The sequence below is a fragment of the Bufo gargarizans genome, chromosome 6 (assembly GCF_014858855.1).
Source record: "Bufo gargarizans isolate SCDJY-AF-19 chromosome 6, ASM1485885v1, whole genome shotgun sequence".
NCBI classification, from domain to species: domain Eukaryota; kingdom Metazoa; phylum Chordata; class Amphibia; order Anura; family Bufonidae; genus Bufo; species Bufo gargarizans.
In genome coordinates, this window is record NC_058085.1 from 218,367,235 (window position 1) to 218,390,805 (window position 23,571).

Below are 23,571 nucleotides of genomic sequence, written 5' to 3' on the forward strand. Positions count from 1 at the left end.
GCCTTAATGTTTAAATCCATATGCACCTGTTCATCCTCAATATATACTTGTGTGTCCAAGTATTGCACCCGGTCAGTCGATGCCGTTAACGTAAACTGGATCTCCCGGTCAAGGGAGTTCAAGTGTACGTGAAAATCCATCAACTGATCCATGGTGCCATCCCAAATGAGGAAAATGTCATCTATGTATCTCCACCACGACAACACTTGATTGAAGTGGGGAGATACATAGACGAGACGCTCCTCAAATGACCGCACAAAAATATTTGCATAAGTGGGCGCGGCATTAGAGCCCATCGCCGCGCCCATCTTTTGCAAGAAAAATTGTCCCTGGAACACAAAATAATTGTTCCTCAAGGACAATTCCAACAATGTCAATATAAATTGTCGAACTGGGGCGGGATGCTCCGAATGTGCCAACATCTCCGCCACAGCCGACAAGCCTTTGTTATGGTCAATCGAGGTGTACAACGACACTATGTCAAAGGAGGCTATAATGGCCCCCCTTGGTACCTGCATCCCTTTAATCTTGGTGATGAAGTCTCCGGTATCCCTAACGTACGATTTAGCACCCATAGCATATTCTCTCAGTATCTTATCCAGAAATACATTAATGTTGGATAGTATAGAGCCCCTACCCGAAATTATCGGCCGACCTGGAGGGTCAACCAACCTTTTCGTCTATGTATCTCCCCACTTCAATCAAGTGTTGTCGTGGTGGAGATACATAGATGACATTTTCCTCATTTGGGATGGCACCATGGATCAGTTGATGGATTTTCACGTACACTTGAACTCCCTTGACCGGGAGATCCAGTTTACGTTAACGGCATCGACTGACCGGGTGCAATACTTGGACACACAAGTATATATTGAGGATGAACAGGTGCATATGGATTTAAACATTAAGGCCACAGATAAGAATACATTGTTGCATTTTACCAGTGGGCACCCAAGAAGGATGGTAGATTCTCTGCCGTTTAGCCAAATGCTTCGGGTGCGGAGAATTGTTGATAAGGATGAGAATATGTGTACAGCAATGAAAAATATGGAACAATCTTTTATAGACAGGGGATACCCTAGAAAGTTAGTGAAAAGACATGCAGAAAGGGCTAAAAAAATCCCCAGAGATGAGTTATTGACCCCGAAAACGAGAAGAACTAATGACAGAATGCAGTTTGTATCATCATATAACGAGTTGAGTCCTGAAATTGAAAAAATAATAAGGCGACATTGGAGCTTACTGAGCAGTGGACACCCAAATGTTGCTGCATTTAGAAGTGTGCCGATGATGGCATATAGAAGAGCAGGCAACATCAGGGATAAGGTAGTACACTCCAAAGTACCAGATAAAGGACAATCCAGACAGACATTCCTCAAAACAAGGTGCACGGGCTCTTTCCCGTGTCTGGGATGTGTGAACTGTAAACTGATGGTCAAGGGATCGACGTTCGCACATCCAGACACGGGCGAGACCTTTGATATAGTGCATTATCTCACCTGTGATTCGTCATGGGCGATATATGTACTATGGTGCCCTTGTAAAAAATTATATGTTGGTGAAACCACTTGCGATCTAAAGACCAGGTTAAATAACCATAGGCAGTCTATTAGGAATAAAAGAAGAGATCTGCCTGTATCAAAGCATTTTGCCGAAAAAAATCATAAAGAAAGTGACTTGAAATTTATGATTATAGATCATGTTAAACCATTGGAAAGAGGAGGTGATCGATTAAGTAAATAAAAAAAAACTGAACTTAGGTGGATTTTTCGGCTCGATACCCTAAAACCCAAAGGGTTAAATGTAGAATTTAGGGTGACAGGAGGAATGGTTAGCTAGATACCCAGTTTACATGGCCTATGCCCTGATGTTGTCTGCTCTCTATATGCAGTGAATTAAATGGAAACTACAATGATTTGCCTGAAGATATAGATGGATGCTGACTTTTTTGCCAGTGCCGGGCCGTGCATAGATGGAGACGAGATAAATATGTGAGTTATGGAGGCATGATACTTTTGCCCGTAAATATTACCTAATAAAAGATGGTGGATAGGGACTCGTGATGGGGCGTGAACGATCTGTCCATACGCTGACGCAGACTCGTCTGTGTGCGGCGCCTGGACGTGATCGACCGTACGTCATCGCGTTGGTTTCCACCATAGAGGTGACGTAGGAGTATTAGAAGCTGCGTGAACGGAACGGGGCTGAGTACATGCGCAGTAAGGAGTAGAGGACGCGGATGAGTGGCGTGTTCAGACACATGTAGAGACGCCTTCTCCACAAACCTTCTCCACAAACTTTCTCGGCTCTCCAGCAGGCTTAAGGCAAGGTAATACAGTCAAGAATTTTTTAAAACTGCACGGTTCACTTTATTATATACACTTTATGTACACATATTATGATGAATTATTATTGAATGTAACACTGATGTACTGCTACTGAAGTTGATATGCACGGCAATATATGGAGTTAATTATATGAATTGTAGTCCACCCATGAATGGGAGTGCACTAGTACTCTATTGGCTGATAATGGATTGTGTCATGCTGTAGAGTTGTATTTATTTTTGCACTATGCACTTTTTTGTTCACTTGACTTGAAAATGGTCCTGTGAGAGGACCGAAACGTTGTCTGACATGTGTGAATAAAATTCACTTTTTTACTTAAAGGAGTGCTGCGGACTTTCCTTCTCTACTGAATTTGTCCCATATCGAGGGACCACCGCGGGCACCTGCATTATTATATCTGCACTAAAGGGAGTGCTGCCTGAATCTTCTCATGGATCTATATATATATATATATTAGTAAAAATGGGCAGCACTCCAGAAGGTAAAAATGAAAAAATAAAAAATAAATTTATTTACCCAGAAAGGACATGCCTCTATACAGGAGCCTTCCTCAATATATATATATATATATATATATATATATATATATATATGCCAGTTTTAGGGCTATATAGGATAGGAGAGAGGAAGTGACAGTTTGGATCGCTTCTCCACAGTTCAGTAAATAGAAGTCGAGAAGCGCTGCTAATGTAAGAAATTGGCCACTTCAGAACTATATTTCAGTAAAGTATATTGCAAAAGGAGGTGCTGGTTTTATTTTATTTTGTGTTGAATATGTGAGGGAGTGGTGTCCCCTGTGAACCTTGCACTCCCACCCATCCACGTGGTGCTTTTAATCAGAGTCAGCTGGATCCTACTTTGCCCTGAACCTTGTAGGTTAGAAGCCCAGGAGTAGCTCATGTCTGTTAGAAGCCACCTTGTCGCTGATAGATGGGCCCATATTAATGATCAAAAATATACACAGAGAGCTTCTACTTAGTACAGCAGCAATGCAGTTTACAGTTTCACCGTTTACCTATGTCTTTGTGCATTAAGCAGTGTCTGGTACTTGTAGTAGCATTGTGTTGCAGCCAAGGAGTCCCATTTATTTTAATTTTTTTATATATAATATTGTGGGTATTTGTTCTGGTAGACAGGCTTGCGGACGCAGTATAGAGGCAACGACAACATCTTTACCTTAAACAGTTCAGTGTTTACCTTGAGTCTGGTGTTTGTTCACACCATGCAGCAATGTGGAAGTCCTTGGACCACCTGCTCTCATGCCAACAATGTAGCAGACCTTTCCCTATCCCAGTTCAGGAGGCAATTGAAGGATGAAATGAGTGGCTCTCTCAGTGAGCAGGTCAAAGAAATTAGAAAAAAAAAAAAAAAACCTGCAGGTGACGCTATACAGATACTGTACCTTTTATTGAATAACTCAGTGGCTATGCTAAATTTTTAATTACATGCAATTGAAAAAGTATTCAGATGCAGGTGCTGGTTTAAAATTTTGTGGGACAACCCCTTTAAAATTGGCAACCCCAAAAAAACCTTTAAAGGCCAAGCCTATTTTGGCATTTAGTACTGAGGGTATTTTTTTTACTGAGGGATCCTGAGCGCTGACTGAGCGCCGACTGCCCCTGCATGCTGGGACGCTATGGTGCTTCAACCACCTTTTTCAGCTGCCTTGGAAGGTCGGGGTTCCTGTGATCTGCTTACCGGTCTGGCTGCTGGCTGGCGGCTCCCTCCGCTTCCTCTCGGCTCATGGTTCCTGCTGCTGGCGTGTTCCTCTCTGTTCCAGGGTTCTGATCCGCCTGGACCTCCTGTCTTCCTCCTCGGTTGGTTCCTCTCCTCTCTGGTGCGTGGCATGTGCCTGGACTCCGTTGCTCTGCTCGGCTCAGCTGTTCACCGGCTTCCTGGTTTGTTTGGTGCTTGCTCCCTCTGCTGGTGATCGGTGGGAATTTTTTTTTTTTTTCTTCTCTAAAGATTCTTTGCCTGCAGTCTCCTTTTCCTGAAGGCTACTGGACCATTTGCTGACTTGCCATCCGGATCTCTGCCATCTTGAAGATCAGCGAGGACCTTCGCCCCCCTTTGCTGGGCCACGTGAGAAAATAATTAATTGTGACGTTATTGCTATTCGGCTAAAGATTTTTCGGTTGCATAGAGGCGAATTTGGCTGCCCGCTTCCCTCTGCGGTGCTGGAGAGGGAGGGATAGAGGGGCGAATAGATGGGAAAGAGAGGAGAGCAAAGGTTATAAAAAAAGGAAAAGAAGAGGGAAAAAAAAAATAGAGGAAGAAGGGGAAGAAAGGAAAGAAAAAGGGAAGAAGGGGGAAAGAGAAAAAAGAAAGTAAAAGAAAAAAAGGGAGGAAGAGGAGAAGAAGAGAAATAAGCAAAGGGGGATATAAAGAAGAGTATAAAACAAAAAAAAAAAAAAGGGGCAAAGAAAGAGGTGGAAAGGAGAGACGGGGAAGAAAAAAGGAATAAGAATGGCCCCAAAACGACGGTCGATTGACTCCTCTGTAACAAAGTTGGGTTCTAAGACCCCAGAGAATAAAATTGATAAGTTTTTGAAGTCGCCCTTTTTAAATGAGAAGAACTCAGCTAAAACAAAATCCTCTGCTAATCTGAAAAAAATCTACTAAAACTCCCCAAACTGATGAACTTTCCGAGGACGGTTCAGCGGAGGTAGATCAGGAAGTAGGGGGGGAAGGTCTCTCTGCACAGATGCGAACTGAACACGACCCCTCCGTTTTGGATAAAATTCTCTCTGCCGTGGAGAACAACGGCACTTTAGTGCAAGAGATGTCTACTCAACTGGGGTCTGTGCAGAGCGACATTTCTTTAATTAGAGAGAACCTGGTAAAGATCTGCGATCGAGTCCTTAATGTGGAAAAAACTGTGGACTCTTTGCAAACCGATATTAACATGTTGAAATCTAAAACTTTGCTTCTTGCAACAGAAAATCAAGCACTACAAAATAAGTTAGAGGACTTTGAAAATAGGTCAAGGCGAAACAATGTCCGTATAATTGGTTTCCCAGAGGGAGCGGAGGGTCGACATCTAGAGGAACAACTCAAGGATGTGGTCATGCATAACCTTGGCAGTGACTACTTTTCCTCCATGTTTCAAATAGAAAGAGCCCATCGAATCCCAGGAGGGAAACCTATCCCAGGGAGGCCGCCGCGTGCAATCTTAATGAAATTATTATCATCCGTCGATAGAGACATGATACTGAAAAGAGCAAGAGAATGTACTCCCATTGAATATCAGGGTACTAGGTTGCTCTTTTTTCCTGACTTTGCTCGGCAGACTCAGAAAAAAAGAAGAAATTTCATAGAGATAAAGAAACGCCTGGCGTCCAAGGAGATTAAATATTCCCTTCAGTATCCAGCGAAATTAAGAGTGATCCACAATGGGACTTCTCTTTTTTTTGAAACACCACAACAAGTGTTAGATTGGATGGAGCAAAGGGGTATTTGAAATTGCGCAACACTATGATTGAAGCGTTGGGGGGGGGGGGGGGGGGTGGACCGGGGGAGAATGGCCTGAGGTTAGAGGTTCGCTGATTGGGCGGATCAATAGAGAGGGGGGGATGGGAGGGAAGGGGGGGGGGACCCACCTTGCAGCTATGGGGTTATGTTTTTTTTTCTTCCGTTGCAGTGAAGGATGTCCACTAGAATTGTAACTTGGAATATCAGAAGGCTTGGGGAAAGGGTCAAAAGACAAGCTATTATGGATGCCTTAAAGAGATACCTCCCAGCAATTATTTGCATGGTAGAAACTCATCTCACTAAAGAAACCGTGTTCCGCCTGACAACGGGATGGTATTCCCAATCTTATCACTCCACTTTTAGTAGTTCCTCTAGGGGTGTTTCAGTTGTGTTTCAGTTCTGATTCATAATTCTGTGGACTTTACCCTCATAAAATCTTATATAGATGACCAGGGTAGGTTTATCTTTTTGCATGGTAAGCTGCATGGTTGCAGCTACATCCTCGCTTTCTTTTATATACCTCCGCCTTTCTCAATGTATCCACTGATCCAGCTAACACGTTTTTCTGAAGGGAGATCAGAATGCCGGCTAGTTCTGATGTCATGGACCCCAATAAAGATAGATTCACACTAGATGCAGAACAGGTGAGGAATGTATGTAATTCCCCGCTGTCACAGTTCTGTTCGGAGGTTGGACTGGTGGATATATGGGATTATGTTGGCGGAGGAAAGAAAGTATACTCTTGTGTTAGCAGGGGTGGTAGAGCAATGTCTAGGATCGATTTAGAATTTACCAATGAGAGTAATTTGAGTAATATCCGAAAGATACGATATGGGATAAGAACAGTTTCGGACCATTCACCCGTACTGGTTGAGGTTTGCACTGGGAAGAATAAGGATAATAGGGGGTTAGGATTTAGGCTGAATCCATACTGGCTTACTATTATGGATAACCTTCAGTCCATTAAATCCCTGATGTCCTCCTTTTGGGAAGTGAATCTTCCCTCTGCTAGCATCAATGTAGTATGGGATGCCTTGAAAGCATATCTGAGGGGGGTCTTTATAAGCGAGATTGCTGCAGCAAAGAGAACATTTAAAAAAAAAGAGGAGGAACTGGCCAAGGCTGCTGCAGATACAACTGAGCGATTTACCAGTCAACCTACTGAGTATAACAGGGAAGAGATGCAGAAGGCCAGCTGTTCCTTGAAGAACTATATAATAGAGAAAGCAAATCATAGAGTATTCTTTAAGGGCCTAAAATATTTTTCGGAATCTGGACGTCCTGGTAGGCTTTTAGCTAGGATAATCACACAACAAGACAAGAAAAATCAATCTATTGTCTCTATTCGCAATATAGTGGGAAAAATTATAACAGACCCAGAAGGAATTAGGGACATCTTTTTACAATACTTTACTCAGATATATAGTTCCTCTTCTGGCTTGTCACCCGACCTGGCGGCGCGGTTCCTGGAGGGGATTCCACTTTCTACCTTAAATGAAACCCAAATAGAATATCTGGAAGAGGAGCTCTCTCTTTCGGAGCTCCAGGAGGCTTTGGGATCTGTCTCGGGGAATTCGTCGCCAGGGATGGATGGCCTTCCATACGAGGTCTATCGTAAGTATAGTGATGTGATTCTTCCTCAGCTGTTAGAGGTTTTTTCCCAGGCAATACAGGGAGGGAGCCTACCTTGTTCTATGATGGAGGCTCTTATTGTTCTAATTCCTAAAAAGGACAAAGACCCGATAGAAATGAGTTCTTATAGACCAATTTCGTTATTAAATACAGACGCTAAGTTACTATCAAAAGTTTTGGCTAGGAGGCTTTCACGGGTCATATCCACTATTATCCACCCAGACCAAAATGGCTTTATGCCAAAAAGGGGTACCCATCACAACCTGCATAGGCTATTTATGAATATTCATGATGATCATCATTTATGATGATCTTATTAGTCCGGTATTTCTGTATGCATTGTAATTGGCGAAGGATGTGAAGTTACTCCAGGAACGCTGGAGGATAGCGGGACTCGCCGGCACTGAACAATGGCCAAAGTTTTTTGTTAAATCAGGGCACTGTGCACTCTGTGGGCGGGGACCCGGGGCTCGGGACCCTGGGTGGCCCGGGGGCGGGGTGCGACCCGAAATGCGGTTCTCTCTGTTGATATGCGGTTTGACTGTAGGCAGTGATACGATACATGTTGTATGGGTGCTATTAGGGGACAGGGCCGGTCTCTGGTGGTGTTTCTGTCCACATTCCTTTTAAAATGCCGGTGATTGCCGAGTGATACTCGACCTGAGTCCCCTTGCACCTGAGATACTGGTGTGATTGTATGCGAGGTACGGTTAAGCCGGGCATTAACTTTCAATCTTAACTATCTGGGGATGAGACACCAAAATATGCACGTGGATTTTTTTTCTTTCTCCACTGCGGTAGAAGACTGCTGGACCCCCTAGGTTGCCTCAAGAAATGTTTTCGATCAAAGATCGTTGTAAGCCCGCTATGCATGGTTAATGTGAGCACCAGGTGAATGGATCTAAGATTGTTAATCCTGTCCTTCTTCACCTATATTTGGGAGAGGACGCGTGGGGTGTGCGCTCGTTCCCTGGTGGCCGCCCGGGCCGTGGGCCCCCGATCTCTGCCCTTTATAGACACTAACATGCTAAGTTAGATGTTGTGTGTGCGTGCCCGATTGGGCTGCCGATGTCGGGGGAGCCCCGCTCTCCTCTTAGCAAGTGAGATCTCCATTCGACCTGTATTATCCCCATAAGTATGGGTAATTGAATGAAACTATTATTAACTATGTTTATAAATCAGAAACTTACGGACTTCAGGATCTTATAATAGCATAAATGTTATATGGATATGTATTTTTGTATTACAAATAAAATATTTAAATAAAAAAATAAAAAAAGATACCTGCTATACAGAATGGAAAAAAACAAGTTTAATTTGACAGTTTAATTCTCCAGTTCATTTAATTTGCCACAGACTATTTCAGCTTCACAGTCATGAGAGAGGCTATTTTTTTTTTTCTGTGTTCCTGTGTGAAGTCCAGTTATTTTATCTACTTCTACCTCATCAGTCCAAAGTCACTATTCCCAAATCTCCTTTCCGAAAAGACCGAATGAAATCATAAGCAGCAGCTGAGTAATTTGGTACTGTAATATTCACATTTCCTAAAGAGAAAAAAATCATCATAAATAAAACATTTTTATGTTCCATTTTAATATGTTCTATTTAAAAAAAAAAATCCACAAAATATGTTAGACTATGTATTAACTATTTCACTTTTGTCACAAAAAATTGGAACATATTGTTCTGCGGATAGAACAACCATTTTAATGCTTCTGTTTCTCTGGTATGTATTCTAATGTTTGGTATTTAAAGAAAGAAAAAAAAAAGATTACTGTGAATTACCTTCACATAAGAGGTTTACCACACACCAGTCAATACTAGGAGATTTCACATATTATAGTCACATAGTAACATGGGGTGAATCCTTAAACCACTGCTTTTGTAACATCCCTGCTCTGCACACTCCCCCTTCCCTTGATTGACTGTGTTATACATCAGCATGCTGACGGCCGAGTGGTGTCCTAGCAAGTACATATCATATACTCTATTTACTTACCATGTTGACAATAGAGGGTTTTTATGCTGAGAAAGCTCACACATATTACTGGGATATTCACAGGCACAATATATCATTATAAAGACACCAGTAATATGTATTAGCTCTCTAAGTAAAGAAAACCACTCTTCTCAATATGATAAGGCTGTAACCTAGATTTTTTTTCTTCAATTATTTTTCCCCCTTATTTAACCCATAATAAAAAGGTTAAGGCCTTACTATATATTTTTTTTTGTCTTATAAAGCTAATACATATTGCGGTTTTATTCACAGCCACAATATATTATTATAAAGACACCAGTAATATGTATTAGTGTTACAAAAGCAGTGCTTCGAAGATTCAGACCAGCTTAGGGTACTTTCACACTTGCTTTGCTGGATTCCGTCAGGTAGTTCCATCACCAGAACTGCCGGATCCGTCTCACAAATGCATTGCAATACTGGAACAGTCTCTCCGGTTGTCATCCGGAAAAACGGATCTGGTATTTATCTTTTTTACATTTTTAAAAGGACTGCGCATGTGCAGGCCACAAAACCAGATCTGTTTTGCCGGAACACTTGCATTTCAATGTAAAATAATGCCGGATCCGGTATTCCGGCAAGTGTTCCGGAATTTTGGACTGAGAAAATACTGCAGCATGCTGCGGTATTTTCTCCATCCAAAAACTGTACAGTGACTGAACTGAAGACATCCTGATATATACTAAACAAATTGCTCTCCATTCAGAATACATTAGGATAAAACTGATCAGTTTTTTCCGGTATTGAGCCCCTAGGACGGAACTCAATAGTGGAAAAGTTTAACACAAGTGTGAAAGTACCCTATGCAATCCACAATGGTCACTGTGTATATCTTGTTTTTCTGTTACTATTTCAGACCTTGGAACGTCCAATTCTCAGATCTGCAATAAATCAAAATCCCAAGAGAAAATATGCAGACAATGTTAACCCCTTCTAACCCGGGCCAGTTATCACTTTTCGGCCCAGGCCATTTTTTGCAAATCTGACTTGTTTCACTTTATGGGGTAATAGTTTTGGAACGCTTTTATTTATCCAAGCCATTCTGAGAATGTTTTCTCGTGACACATTGTACTTCATGATAGTCATAATTTTTAGTCAATATATTTATGAAAAAATCCCAAATTTACAAAAAAATATAAAAAATTCGCAATTTTCAAAATTTCTATTTGTTTTTACAGAAAGTGATACCTCATAAAATATTTATTATTTAACATTCCCCATATGTCTACTTTATGTTGGCATCATTTTGTAAATGTTATATTTTTTTAAGGACGTTAGAAGGCTTAGAATTTTTGAAGCAATTCAAAACCCACTTTTTAAGGACCAGTTCAGGTCTGAAGTCACTTTGTGGGTCTTACATAGTGGAACTCCCCATAAATGACCCCATTGTATAAACTACACCCCTCAAGTTACTCAAAACTGATTTAGCAAACTTTGTTAACCCTTTAGGTGTTACACAAGAATTAAAGGAAAATGGAGATGAAATTTCTAATTTCACTTTTTTGGCAGATTTTCCATTTTAATCATTTTTTTTTCTTCAACACATCGAGAGTTAACAGCAAACAAAACTCAATATGTATTACCCTGATTCTGCGGTTTACAGAAACACCCCACATGTGGTCGTAAACTGATGTAAGGGCACAAGGCAGGGCGCAGAAGAAAAAGGAGCGCCATATGGTTTTTGGAAAGCAGATTTTGCTGAACTGGTTCTTAGATGCCATATCCCATTTGAAGCCCCCCTGATGCACCCTTACAGTAGAAACTCACAAAAAGAGACCCTATTTTGGAAACTAGGGGAGAAGGTGCCAGTTTTATTGGTACTATTTTGGGGCATATATGATTTTTTAATTGCTCTATATTACGTTTTTTGTGAGGCAAGGTAACAAAAAAATTGCTGTTTTTGTACTGTTTTTATTTTTTACAACATTTATCTGACAGGGTAGATCATGTGCTATTTTTATAGAGCAGGTTGTTACGGACACAATGATATCAAATATGTAGACTTTGTTTGTTTAATTTCAACATAATAAAGCATTTTTGAAAAAAAATTATGTTTTTGTGTCTCCCTTTTCTAAACGCTTTTTTTTTTTTTTTCCCTGCCAATCGTCTTGTGCAGGGGCTCGTTTTTTGCAGGAAGAGTTGATGTTTTAATTGGTACCATTTTTGGATACATATGATTTTTCTATAATTCATTATTAAACTTTATGGGGCACGGTGACCCAAAAATTTGTTTTGGCAGTATTTATTTTTACAGCGTTCACCTGAGGTGTTAGATCATGTGACATTTTTATAGAGCAGAACGTTACGGACATGGCAATACCTTATATGTGCAGAGAAGTTAAGAAAAATCAGACCATTCTCGGTGGCGCTGGTGCAGTAAGAACTTATTACTCAAAAGGTACCAATAAAGGTAATCTTTTTATTAAAGACTGTCTACGCGTTTCGGGGGCAGAACATCCCCCCTTCATCAGGACAATAAAAATTATTAATACATTTAAAACACAGTGCTTCCAGTTCTTTTATGCACTCAGTTTGAGCGCAATGTGTGCGAGTCACATGGGTGGGGAGGAGGCTGGGGGCGTGAGTGTTTGTCCGGTTGCTAGGATACCAGACACTCCCCATAACATAACCAATAGAATCTACTAGAATGAACAGAACATTGTAGCCGATAAGGCAAATAAATTACAAAGGGACAGACTAGACAAACAACAAGGGAACTATAGACCCAAACAACAACAAAGAAACAGCACACACCAAAACCCTACAGGCTCTACTCTAACCGAACATATCGCAGATAAAACTACATATGACCATAGAAGAAACAGCAATCAGGATGTCAGAGCACGTTCATTTACCAATCAAATATACAAGAGACCATTCAATAAGGATACCACAAAACTACAAGCCAAAACTAGCGCCATGACGAACAATACCATAAAGCGCCAATATCCCAGACAAACACAAACTAAAAAAATACCTCCGCAATAAATACAGAAAACACCTATCGCTGTAGCACTAAAATGTAAAGCGGCTCATACCTCTCACACCAACAATTTGCCAACAAATAAACAACACGCAATGCTCCCAATCGCTACACCAAAAAAAGAGTACACAAACAACAAAGGATATATTAGAATCATCACACATATATAGCCCACAAATGGCCTACAATATAGACATACTGCTCTACCAAGAAAAAAGACTTAGATACGTCAACAGATGCATTTTTAGAAAGATTTAGAGTCTTGAAATCCAAGTATCTAGATTACAAAAGGATAAATGTAACGAGAAGAGACCAGGACACAGTTACATCATCACCACTGATAACACTTAGTCCCCTAAAGAATACAGATCAGATGAAAATTAGCACATCTGACAAGAATAGGAAAATAGAAATGACCCAACCACCTTGGAATCACACCCAAGACAGTAACATTAACATGTCCATCCTAACAACTCACCAAACTTCCATCCTAGAAGATCAGATAGATAGTACACCTCTAATTACCATAGACAACACTGCACTACATCAGCCCTGGTTCCTTGTATCATACCAACCAGACACAAGGAAACTACAACAACAAAAAACCCCTACAAAACAGTCACCCCACAGATAACAGAATTTTTCAAGCCCACCCCCGGGAAGGGAAAATTTCGAACCCGAGGGTGCAGGGGAGGACAACACCAGAAAAATAAAACCTGTATAAAAAAATAAATAAAAAAAAAGAAAGAATAACAATGATCATATACCAACAGTAAGAATCTTCAACCTTTCATCATATCAAACCAAGAAGATAACCTTTTGCAAAAAGGATTGTCCTTCTGTCTACTCCACAATATTGACCCCTTCCAACTATATATTTGGATATACAGAAATATATATTTGGATATACAGAAATTTAGAAAAAACCTGACCATTAAAAGATTTTTCGAACACGAAAACAGTAAGAAAACAGACAATATGGCATGTGCAGATGTAGAAGAGAAAGAAATATATAAACATCAGCAAGTACATCCAAAATCCAGTTTCTTCCCTGTACATAGAGAAGGACACTTCATACCCACCTTCTTCGAATTAATAGCAACAGACTTGAAAAAAAATGAACAACAAAAAAGATCCTTCACCAGCGGAAACCTAACACACTGCGAAGTACGCGCTATGAAAACACTAAAAAAATAATGAGAGCATAATAACACGGCCGGCGGATAAGGGAGGGGGTATAGTGATTCAAAATATAGAGGACTATGAAGCAGAATCCCAAAAAATCCTGAGCAACACTGAGTACTACCGTGTGATACAAGATAACCCCATCTCAGATATAATCAAAAGGTTAAAAAAATCTAGTAAAACATGCCCATGAACAACAGTATATAAATAAAAAATAAAAAAACTTTCTCATCCCGAAAGCTCCTTCCAATCCATATTTTTACCATTTACCAAAAATACATAAAAACTCAGAAAAACCACCAGGAAGGCCAATAGTGTCAAACACAAATTCAACCACAAGTAATATATCACACTATCTTGATCTGTTCCTCCAACCGTATGTCCGCAATCTAACGAGCTACCTACATGACTCCAGACAGTTAATCCAAGAAATCGATAAAATAAGGTGGAAAGACACATACGCTTTACTGACTATGGATGTAACGGCACTATACTCAAATATCCAACATGAGCTAGGCATCAAGTGCGTAGAAACCACCCTAAAAAATGACACCACCCTAAAACTACCACAAATCCAATTCCTATTAGAGAGTTTACGTTTTGTCCTGGAAAATAATTTTTTCATTTACAACACCACCACATACCACCAATGCCGGGGGACCACGATGGGCACGAAAGTGGCACCGGCATTTGCAAATATTTTCATGGGCCAATTTGAGGACACACATATCTACGGGAATACAGAGAAATTCAAACACATTGTGTATTATAAAAGATATATCGATGATATCTTTATCATTTGGGAAGGGGACAAACAATCTGCACTAAGCTTCTGTGGTGACCTAAACAGGACAAGCTGGGGAATAGCCTTCACCCCTAACTATAACAAAAACACAATAGACTTCCTAGACATCTCCATCACTACTAAAAACAATACCCTTATAACTAAAACATTTTTCAAACAAGTAGACACTAACAGCTACATACATAACAAAAGTTTCCACCATAAAAAATGGCTTCATAACATTCTCTACAGCCAATACAAGCGGATAAGACAAAATTGCAAAGAGGACACTGATTTTATTCAACAAGCAAAAATCATTCAGAAAAGATTTACCGACAAAGGCTACCCAAAACAAATAAAAAATGCCTATCAAAAGAGCAAAAAAAACTACACAAAGAGAGTGCCTAACAAACACCAAAGGAGAAAAAATTACAAGAACAGAAAAAATACCCTAAACATCTAAATTTGATCACACAATACAATACCTCAAATAAAGCCATTCAAGACATTCTGACAAAACACTGGCACATCCTTGAAAAATACCCCCCAACAAAACCTGCTGTCATTTACAGAAGAGCACCGACTATATAAAAAATACCCTAGCCCCCAGCAAAGGGAAAAAGAATATAAAAATCCCCAAAGAAACTAAAAGAGCGCCAGCAGGCAGCTTCAAATGTGGGACAAAACATTGCCTCTGCTGCAACATAATCGTACACAACAGTAAGAATTTCAGCTCAACAAAAATGGCGCCACTTTCTCAATAAAACATCACCTAAACTGCAAGAGCAGTTATGTAATATACCTTATAGAATGTAAATGTGGACTTCAGTATGTGGGGCGGACAACACCAGAGCTACATTGTAGAGTCAACCAACACAGACACAACATACAAAAACTATGCCCAAAACACCGCATCTCACGTCACTGCGCCACAACACCAGAAAAAAAAAAACATACACTAAAAAACATACCCATAGACTACATCCCAGACAACCCTTACAATAGATTCAGCAGCCTCCAGAGAAGAGAGGTATACTGGATCTATCAACTAGACACCCTGACCCCACACGGGCTTAACGAGACCATCCTGTAACCCCAAACACAAACTGTGACTATGGAACAAAAAGAATCGAGGATCCACACAATGACAAAAAACTAGACCAGTAACAAAAACATAACCACGTTATATAGATGGAGAGAAACATACACACAGAGAGAGATACCATTCTATGTATTTTTCATCCATATATATATATATATATATATATATATATACACACACACATGTAGACCACCACGGACCTTTTCACAGAATTACTTTGGAGAACAGTCAGCAAAACAACCTGGATGCCGTAGTCCCCCCTGCCGGTGCCTCAACAACCCGCCAAACAGATGGAATACATGTATGTGCAATATGCAGTGAGGTGATTCACGAGTAAATAGTATCTGGTACATACCAGCTACAAGTGACTGATATTAGCTTCACTGCATAGCCCAGTGGAGAGTCAGTATATAATAATGGGGCCCTAAATAGTAATACTGTAGAGCAAGTAATCACACAGTATCCATCTGATATATTCAGATGGATACACTCCTTCACACTAGGTCGTGAATAGCAGGCTACAAAGAAACAGACCTCACACAAAAGTACCCACTGGGAACGTGAACATACCCACAGACATGATGGAGGGCTGAGACACCGGACACATTGTCCTGATGAAGGGGGATGTTCTGCCCCCGAAACGCGCAGACAGTCTTTAATAAAAAGATTACCTTTACTGGTATCTTTTGAGTAATAAGTTCTTACTCCACCAGCGCCACCGAGAATAGTCAGATTTTTCTTCACTTCTCTGCACATATTTTATCCTGATAACCGCAACCACGGCAAGGGATAAAGACCAGGGGCAGCAGACGCAGTCTTCTCTTCTCCCGTAAACTGGATGGGTAATCTTCCAGAAAAGCGATTCGGAGGCGTTGTGTCCCTTCACAACCCCATCTGGTAAGCATAATCAGTGTTTTTGTGCCCATACCTAGTGCTCTAAGGTTCTACACACGAGGCGCTGCCTCCTCTCTTCTCTCTTTTCCCCCTTTTAAAGACCTTACATGTATCCCTTTTCTTATTTATTTAAGTTTTACACAATAATAGCATTTTTTAAACCGAAAAAAATGATGTTTTAGTGTATCCATAGTCTGAGAGCCATAGATTTTTTATTTTTTTACCGATTGTCTTAGGTAGGTTCTCATTTTTGCGGGATGATACCTAATATGACAACCACTTATGCCTAACCAGCTACTAACCACTCTTCTCCCAGACAAATAACACGTAACTTTTCCAAACGCCCCCCAGCGGCACGTAACAGGAGGATACCCCGCCTCCCCAGGGATAGGAAACAACATGGAGATCTTTAAATAGTCCTTTCCCCTTACCTGCTCCAGTTGTTTCCTGTCCCTCTGGGAGTACATGGAGACCCTCCTTTGGGAGAACGTAGTTTTTTCTTTGTAGGAGTGCCCGGTCAGCAAAGGAACTCCGGGCAGGGAGCAGGGCCGCGGGGCACAGTACGGCCTTTTTCTGACTCCTAGGTATAAGTCCTCCGGGGGGGGCGGCGTGTCTGTGCGAATTCCCGCGAGAGGACGCGTGGGTCATGTGAGCATTTGACTCACATACAGGTGGAGTCTGTGACACAATTTCTCCTAGACAACGAGCGTGGAGATTGCTTGGCGTCTTCGGTGCAGCAGACGAGCAGCTATGTCGGCACCAGGAGAGGACGCGATTCGCAGGCCTGCAGACCCAGCAAAAATCGGCAGCCCGGTATGACATCCTCCTTGGGAGGTTTAATAAGATTGCTCTTTTTCTTATCTGTGCACCCCTTTTTGGTCAGAAACAATCTCTTATTGCACCAGGGTGAGGGTCTAAATATATCATATTCTGGGCGGCCCCTTTTCTAAAAGAGCACCCTTATGCATCTCCTAGGTCAGGGAGGCTCAAATCAACCGAATCTTCCCAGCGAGTCAAAAAAATGTTCCATCTGTAAGAAGGGTTTACCGTCTGGATATAAAAAAAATAAGAAAAAACCTCTCTTCAAGGTGTTTGGAAAAGATTGTGAGCAGTGCGGTGGATAAAAAATTTGCTTCGACGTCTCAGAGACTGACGGTCAGGAATATGAATTAGATGAAGGTGAACTCCCTTCTGGGTCTGAGTTGGATTCCTCAGAGGATGAAAGTGAAAGAAAACCGGCACTCACAAAAATCTTTGCTGGTGATCGATTTATTGGTCACTCATATTAGGGTGACGCACGCTGTTTTGGCACTCACAGGTGCCTTTTTTTAAAACAAGAAGTGAGCAGCAATATGAGTGGAAGAACATACAAACAAAACAGGTTTAAATAATCCACCCCTGGTCATGTGATGATGACATCACGTTGCCGGGGAGACACATAAACAACAATGTGAGTGGACGCCTCCTGTTGAGTCTTCACAGAGGTCACACCCTGGAAAGTAAATTTCAGTTGCACTGTGAAGAGAAACATTGTTGCAAGTAAGTGACACAAATTGTGCATACGAACATATCCTGGTAGCAACATTCATTAATTGCTATATATTGCAACAGTGTGCAACCAACAGAGAGAGAGAGAGAGGCAAAAAAGAGGAATAAGTGGTCTTATAAAAAATCTCATAAGAAGCTGTTAATCGCATAGTCCCGGTTTAACCCTTTAGGAGCCAGTGTTTGTAGCCGATGGATCTAGAAAGCCTTGCGTCTGAGTAACATTTCTATACGGTTCCCACACAATGATCAATTGGGTCTTCAATGATCTGAAACAGAAGTTGTGAGGCATTGTGTCGCTGCTGGTGAAAGTGTTGAGGAATGGCGAGTAATACATTCTCATTGCGTATGGTAGATTTGTGTTTACCAAAGCATTCCTTCATGCGCATGCTGGTCTCACCCACATAACACAGACTGCAGGGGCACATCAACAGGTAGACAACAAAGGAGCTGTCACATGTGAAGTGTCCCTTCACTGGGATCTGCTCACCTGTGTGGGGATGTGAGATACATGCCCCTTTAATGACATTTGAGCAGTGAACGCAATTGAGACAAGGGAAGGTGCCCTTTCTGACAGTGGCAAATGTCCTTTGTCTAATGTTTAGTTTATTGCTACCTATGTCGGCCCTAGTCACCATGTACCTGATGTTTCTTGCCCTTTTGTAGCAGATCATGGGAGGGTTCTGGAGTTCTGCAAAAGTAGGGTAAGAGGATTTAACTATATTCCAATGTTTATACATGACCGATCTGATGCGATTAATCCACGGATGATATTTGACCACAAATGGAATTCTTTTGGGGTTGGATTTTTTGGGTGTTGCATCAGTGCTGTCGATTTTGGCCCTTTGTTGTAATTAAACAGAACTGGGATAATCTCTGTTTGAATTTGTCAGTCATCTCACTCAATCGTGTGTCACGAGTTGTGGGATCACTGACTCGTGACAAACCACCTAGATGGTTAAACTGGCAGCAAGATCAGCGGCCCTCTCAAATGCCACCAGAAGAGCAGTGTGGCTGAGGTCTTGGGCAGGGGACCTGCATCTAAAAATAAGTTGTGCGGCATTCCCTGTGAAGGCGATAGATTGTTCGGATCAGTACTGGATGACATTTAGAAAAGGCCACGGATAAAAAGAAGGGTTTTCCCTCAGACCCGAGAAATGTTAGTCAAAAACAAAACTTTCCTGCGGCATCAAGAGGCAGGCAGGATCAGAAAAAAAGAGATTTCTCATCCCAATGGCGTTTGGGAAGGGGAAGAGGAAAAGGGTTTTTATTCAACCCCTCAGATTCTTCCCAAAAGTCATCTAAACAATTACTCCAGAGGCAAGGTAGGAGGAAGGTTAAAGGATTTCGTCCAGGCTTGGAGAAATATTTCCAGCTCTCCTTGGGTGCTGGACGCAATTTCTTCAGGTCTAAAGCTAGAATTTTCCTCTCTACCCCAGGATGTTTTTCAGATTACCAAAAAGACCAGATCGGTCCAATCTCTGATCCTAGATCAGGTGAAGGTCCTATTACAAAAAGAAGCCATAGTTCCAGTTCCCCCAGGGGAAGAAGGAACAGGATATTATTCTCCTATATTCCTTGCAAAAAAGCCGAATGGCTCTTACAGAGCCATTATAAATCTAAAAGGGCTGAACTATCATCTGCTTTACAAGCGTTTCCAGATGGAGAGTATAAAATCCACAATCAGCCTGTTAAAAAGAAACATCTTTTTAGCAATCCTGGATCTCACCGATGCATATTACCACATTCCTATTTGCAGAGATCACCAAAAATACCTCAGATTTGCAGTTCGGTCAGACTGTAGTGCATCACTTCCAGTTCCAGGTCCTCCCATTTGGCCTTACATCAGCACCAAGAGTCTTCTCCAAGGTTATGGCCGATGCGGTAGCGGTCCTACATCTGAATAATAGTTGTCCCTTATTTAGACGACTTCCTTATTGCTGCAGAATCAGAACATCTACTTGTGGAATACATACAATTGGTAAAGCAGAGTGTAACAGATCTTGGATGCTTAATAAATGTAGAGAAGTCAGATCTCCGTCCAGAAAAGAAAAAAGTATTTTTAGGGATGATGTTGGACTCTGAACTCATGAAGACTTTTCTTCTACAAGAAAAGATCCAGAAAATCAGTCAGGAAATAACCCTGTTCCGCAGCAAATACAAGGTGACACTCCGATTGATAATGAAGATCTTGGGTTTGATGTCCTCAACTATCCCAGCAGTAAAGTGGGCCCAAGCTCACTCTCGGACCCTCCAGTCATTTATGCTCAGAGCATGGAACAAGAGGGTAGACTCACTAGAGACGAAAGTAAAAATTTAAGCAGGGGCATTCCTTGGCAGCAAATAGAAGTTGTGACAATAACTACAGACGCCAGCAGAAGCGGCTGGGGAGCCTTTTCAAATCAGTTCATAGTGCAAGGTACATGGAAGAAATACCTAAACTTAGCTTCTTCCAACCTAAGGGAATTAACCGCAGTTTGGGAAGCATTAAAAGCCCTTCACCCAAAACTCAGGGGAAAAGAGATAAGAGTATTATCAGACAATACCACAACTGTAGCATACTTTAACAAACAAGGGGGCACAAAGAGTTCAGCCCTAGCAAGAGTCGCAAAATAAATATTTCAGTGGGCCGAAAGACATGTACTATCAGCAGTTCATATAAGAGGAGAAAACAACGAGGTCACGGATTTCCAAAGCAGAGGTGTCTTGAAGGAGGGCGAGTGGTGCCTAAACCGTAAAATATTTCTTCAGATAGAGGAAAAGTGGTTCTTTCCAGAAGTAGATCTCTTCGCAACCCGTCTAAACAGACAGAAAAGTTCCGTTTTCTATCCTACGCGGATCACCCATTCATAGTCGACGCCCTCTCCCAACCATGATCGGACGAAAACTTGTATGCCTTTCCTCCATTTGTGCCAATTCCCAAGGTTCTACATAGAGTGTTACTGGGAAACCACAGGTTACTTCTGATCGCACCTTATTGGCCCAGGAGATCTTGAATCCCACTACTACTGAAGATGTCAGCGGAGGACTTTTTTCTACTTCTGGATGTTCCGGATCTCCTTCACCAGGGCCCAGTTTGGCATCCCAGGGCAGCCAGACTTCAGTTAGCAGCGTGGAACCTGAACGGAAATGATTAAGAGAGAAAGGTCTCCTCGATGCGGTAATTTCCACGATTCTTTGTATCCGCAAAAATGTTACATCAAAGATCTATAACAGAATCTGGCAGTTATTTTTGAAATTTACAGATGGTGATACCAGGGGCCCCTTTATGATCGCTAAGGTTCAGGAGTTTCTCCAGTCAGGTCTACAAAAGGGTCTTAGAGTTAGCACAATTAAAGTCCAGATATCTGCCCTAAGTGCCTTTCTGGACATTAAACTGGCAGAACTGGATCTCATAAAAAGATTTGTGAAAGGGGCCCGAAGAAAACAACTCATGGTTAGGCCCACTGTTCCCCCTTGGGATTTAAACCTGCTACTATCTGCCTTTGAGCCCTTACCGGAGATATCCTTAAAATTGCTTACTTTCAAAACTGTTTTTCTGATTGCTAGAAGGGTGGGGGAAATATAAGCCTTTTCATGTAGACCGCCATATCTAACCATCAGAGATGATAGAATAGTATTTTTTTGCCCAAGGTGATCTCTAAGTTCCATTTGTCTACAGGAAGCGTCTCTTCCATCCTTTGGGTCTCCATCTGGCAGTCAAGAACAAAGACTCTTTCACAACCTAGATTTGAGAAGAGCAGTACTGACCTATCTTAAGGCCACGGAAGACTTCAGAAAGACGGACAGACTGTTCAATTTTCAGGCCCAAACAGGGGTAACGCGGCAAGCAAAGCATCTATCAGCCGATGGATCAGATCGGCAATCCTGCGGTGTTATGACTAAAAAAAAGTCCCCCACCCAGCAGGTCTTAATGCCCATTTAACTCGGTCGGTAGCAGCATCTTGGGCTGAATCAACAGATGTTCCATTAGAGAAGATTTGCCAGGCGACCACCTGGTCCTCACCTTCCACTTTTTTTTCGGCATTACCAGTTGGATGTTTTAAGAAATAGAGAGTTATCCTTTGCTCGCAGAGTGTCTGCGGTAGTCTCACCCTAATTTGCCGCACAAACTTACCTTCTGTACGTACCGATTGTTCACCACTGCGCATGAGGCAGAACTTACCGTATTTTTCTCCCCATAAAACGCACTTTTTCTTCCCCCAAAATGGGGGAGAAATGCCCCTGCGTCTTATGGGGCGAATGCTTGCAGTTTTACATCGCAAGCTGCAATGTACGAGCGAGCGGGGACTCGGGGAGGGACTGGGAGGAGGAGCTGGGGGCTGGCAATAGCGGCGGGGCGGTTCAGTCAGTGTAGTATCCCCGCCCCGCTGCTCCGGTATACTAAAATAAGATGTCATATTCAAGTAATACTTATTAAACATGCCCCCTCAGTCCTATTACTACCTTACATCCTAATCGCTTCTGTAGAATTCAGGCCGGGCGGCAGCGTAACTCTTGTCACGTTCCTGCGCCGCCTACTTTATGAATGAAGCAGGCGGCGCAGGCAAGTGACGTCAGTGAGAGACACGCCAGCTGCCCAGCCTGCCTGCCTGCCTGCATTCTACACAAGCGATTAGGATGTAAGGTAGTAATAGGACTGAGGGGGCATGTTTAATAAGTATTACTTGAATATGACATCTTATTTTAGTATACTGGCGGCGGCGATCTGTGGATGTCACAGTTATGGGCTAGGGGGGTCTGTGGATGGCACTGTTATGGGCTGGGGGGGGGGGTCTGTGGATGGCACTGTTATGGGCTGGGGGGGTCTGTGAATGGCACATATATAACAGTGCCACCCACAGATCCCCCCCAGCCCATAACTGTGCCACCCACAGATCCCCCCAGCCCATAACTGTGCCATCCACAGATCCCCCCCTGTAACAGTGCCATCCACAGATCCCCCCCGTAACAGTGCCATCCACAGATCCCCCTGTAACAGTGCAAGCCACAGATCCCCCCATAACAGTGTCCGTCATCCACAGATCCCCCCATAACAGTGTCCGTCATCCACAGATCCCCCCATAACAGTGTCCGTCATCCACAGATCCCCCCATAACAGTGTCCGTCATCCACAGATCCCCCCATAACAGTGTCCGTCATCCACAGATCCCCCCATAACAGTGTCCGTCATCCACAGATCCCCCCATAACAGTGTCCGTCATCCACAGATCCCCCCCATAACAGTGTCCGCCATCCACAGATCCCCCCCATAACAGTGTCTGTCATCCACAGATCCCCCCATAACAGTGTCCGTCATCCACAGATCCCCCCATAACAGTGTCCGTCATCCACAGATCCCCCCATAACAGTGTCCGTCATCCACAGATCCCCCCATAACAGTGTCCGTCATCCACAGATCCCCCCATAACAGTGTCCGTCATCCACAGATCCCCCCATAACAGTGTCAGTCAACCACAGATCCCCAGTAATAGTGCCATCCACAGACCACCATTAGTTCGAAACCCACCAAACACACAGCACACCTTTTGGTTAAAAACATTTTTTTTCTTATTTTCCTCCCCAAAAACCTAGGTGCGTCTTATGGGCCGGTGCGTCTTATAGGGC

At 42.3% G+C, this 23,571-nt stretch overlaps 1 protein-coding gene across 2 annotated transcripts in view; it reads right to left on the reverse strand.

The window, feature by feature from the left end:
• Positions 1 to 8,741: 8,741 nt before the first annotated feature.
• The window catches only part of MTG1 (mitochondrial ribosome associated GTPase 1), a 356,260-nt gene continuing 341,430 nt past the window's right edge, over positions 8,742 to 23,571 (reverse strand). For both annotated transcript variants that reach the window (XM_044296242.1, XM_044296244.1), the window contains exon 11: positions 8,742 to 8,995. In XM_044296242.1, coding sequence (XP_044152177.1) covers positions 8,898 to 8,995 — 98 coding nt within the window. In that variant the 3' untranslated portion in view covers positions 8,742 to 8,897. The remainder of the gene's footprint in view (positions 8,996 to 23,571) is intronic.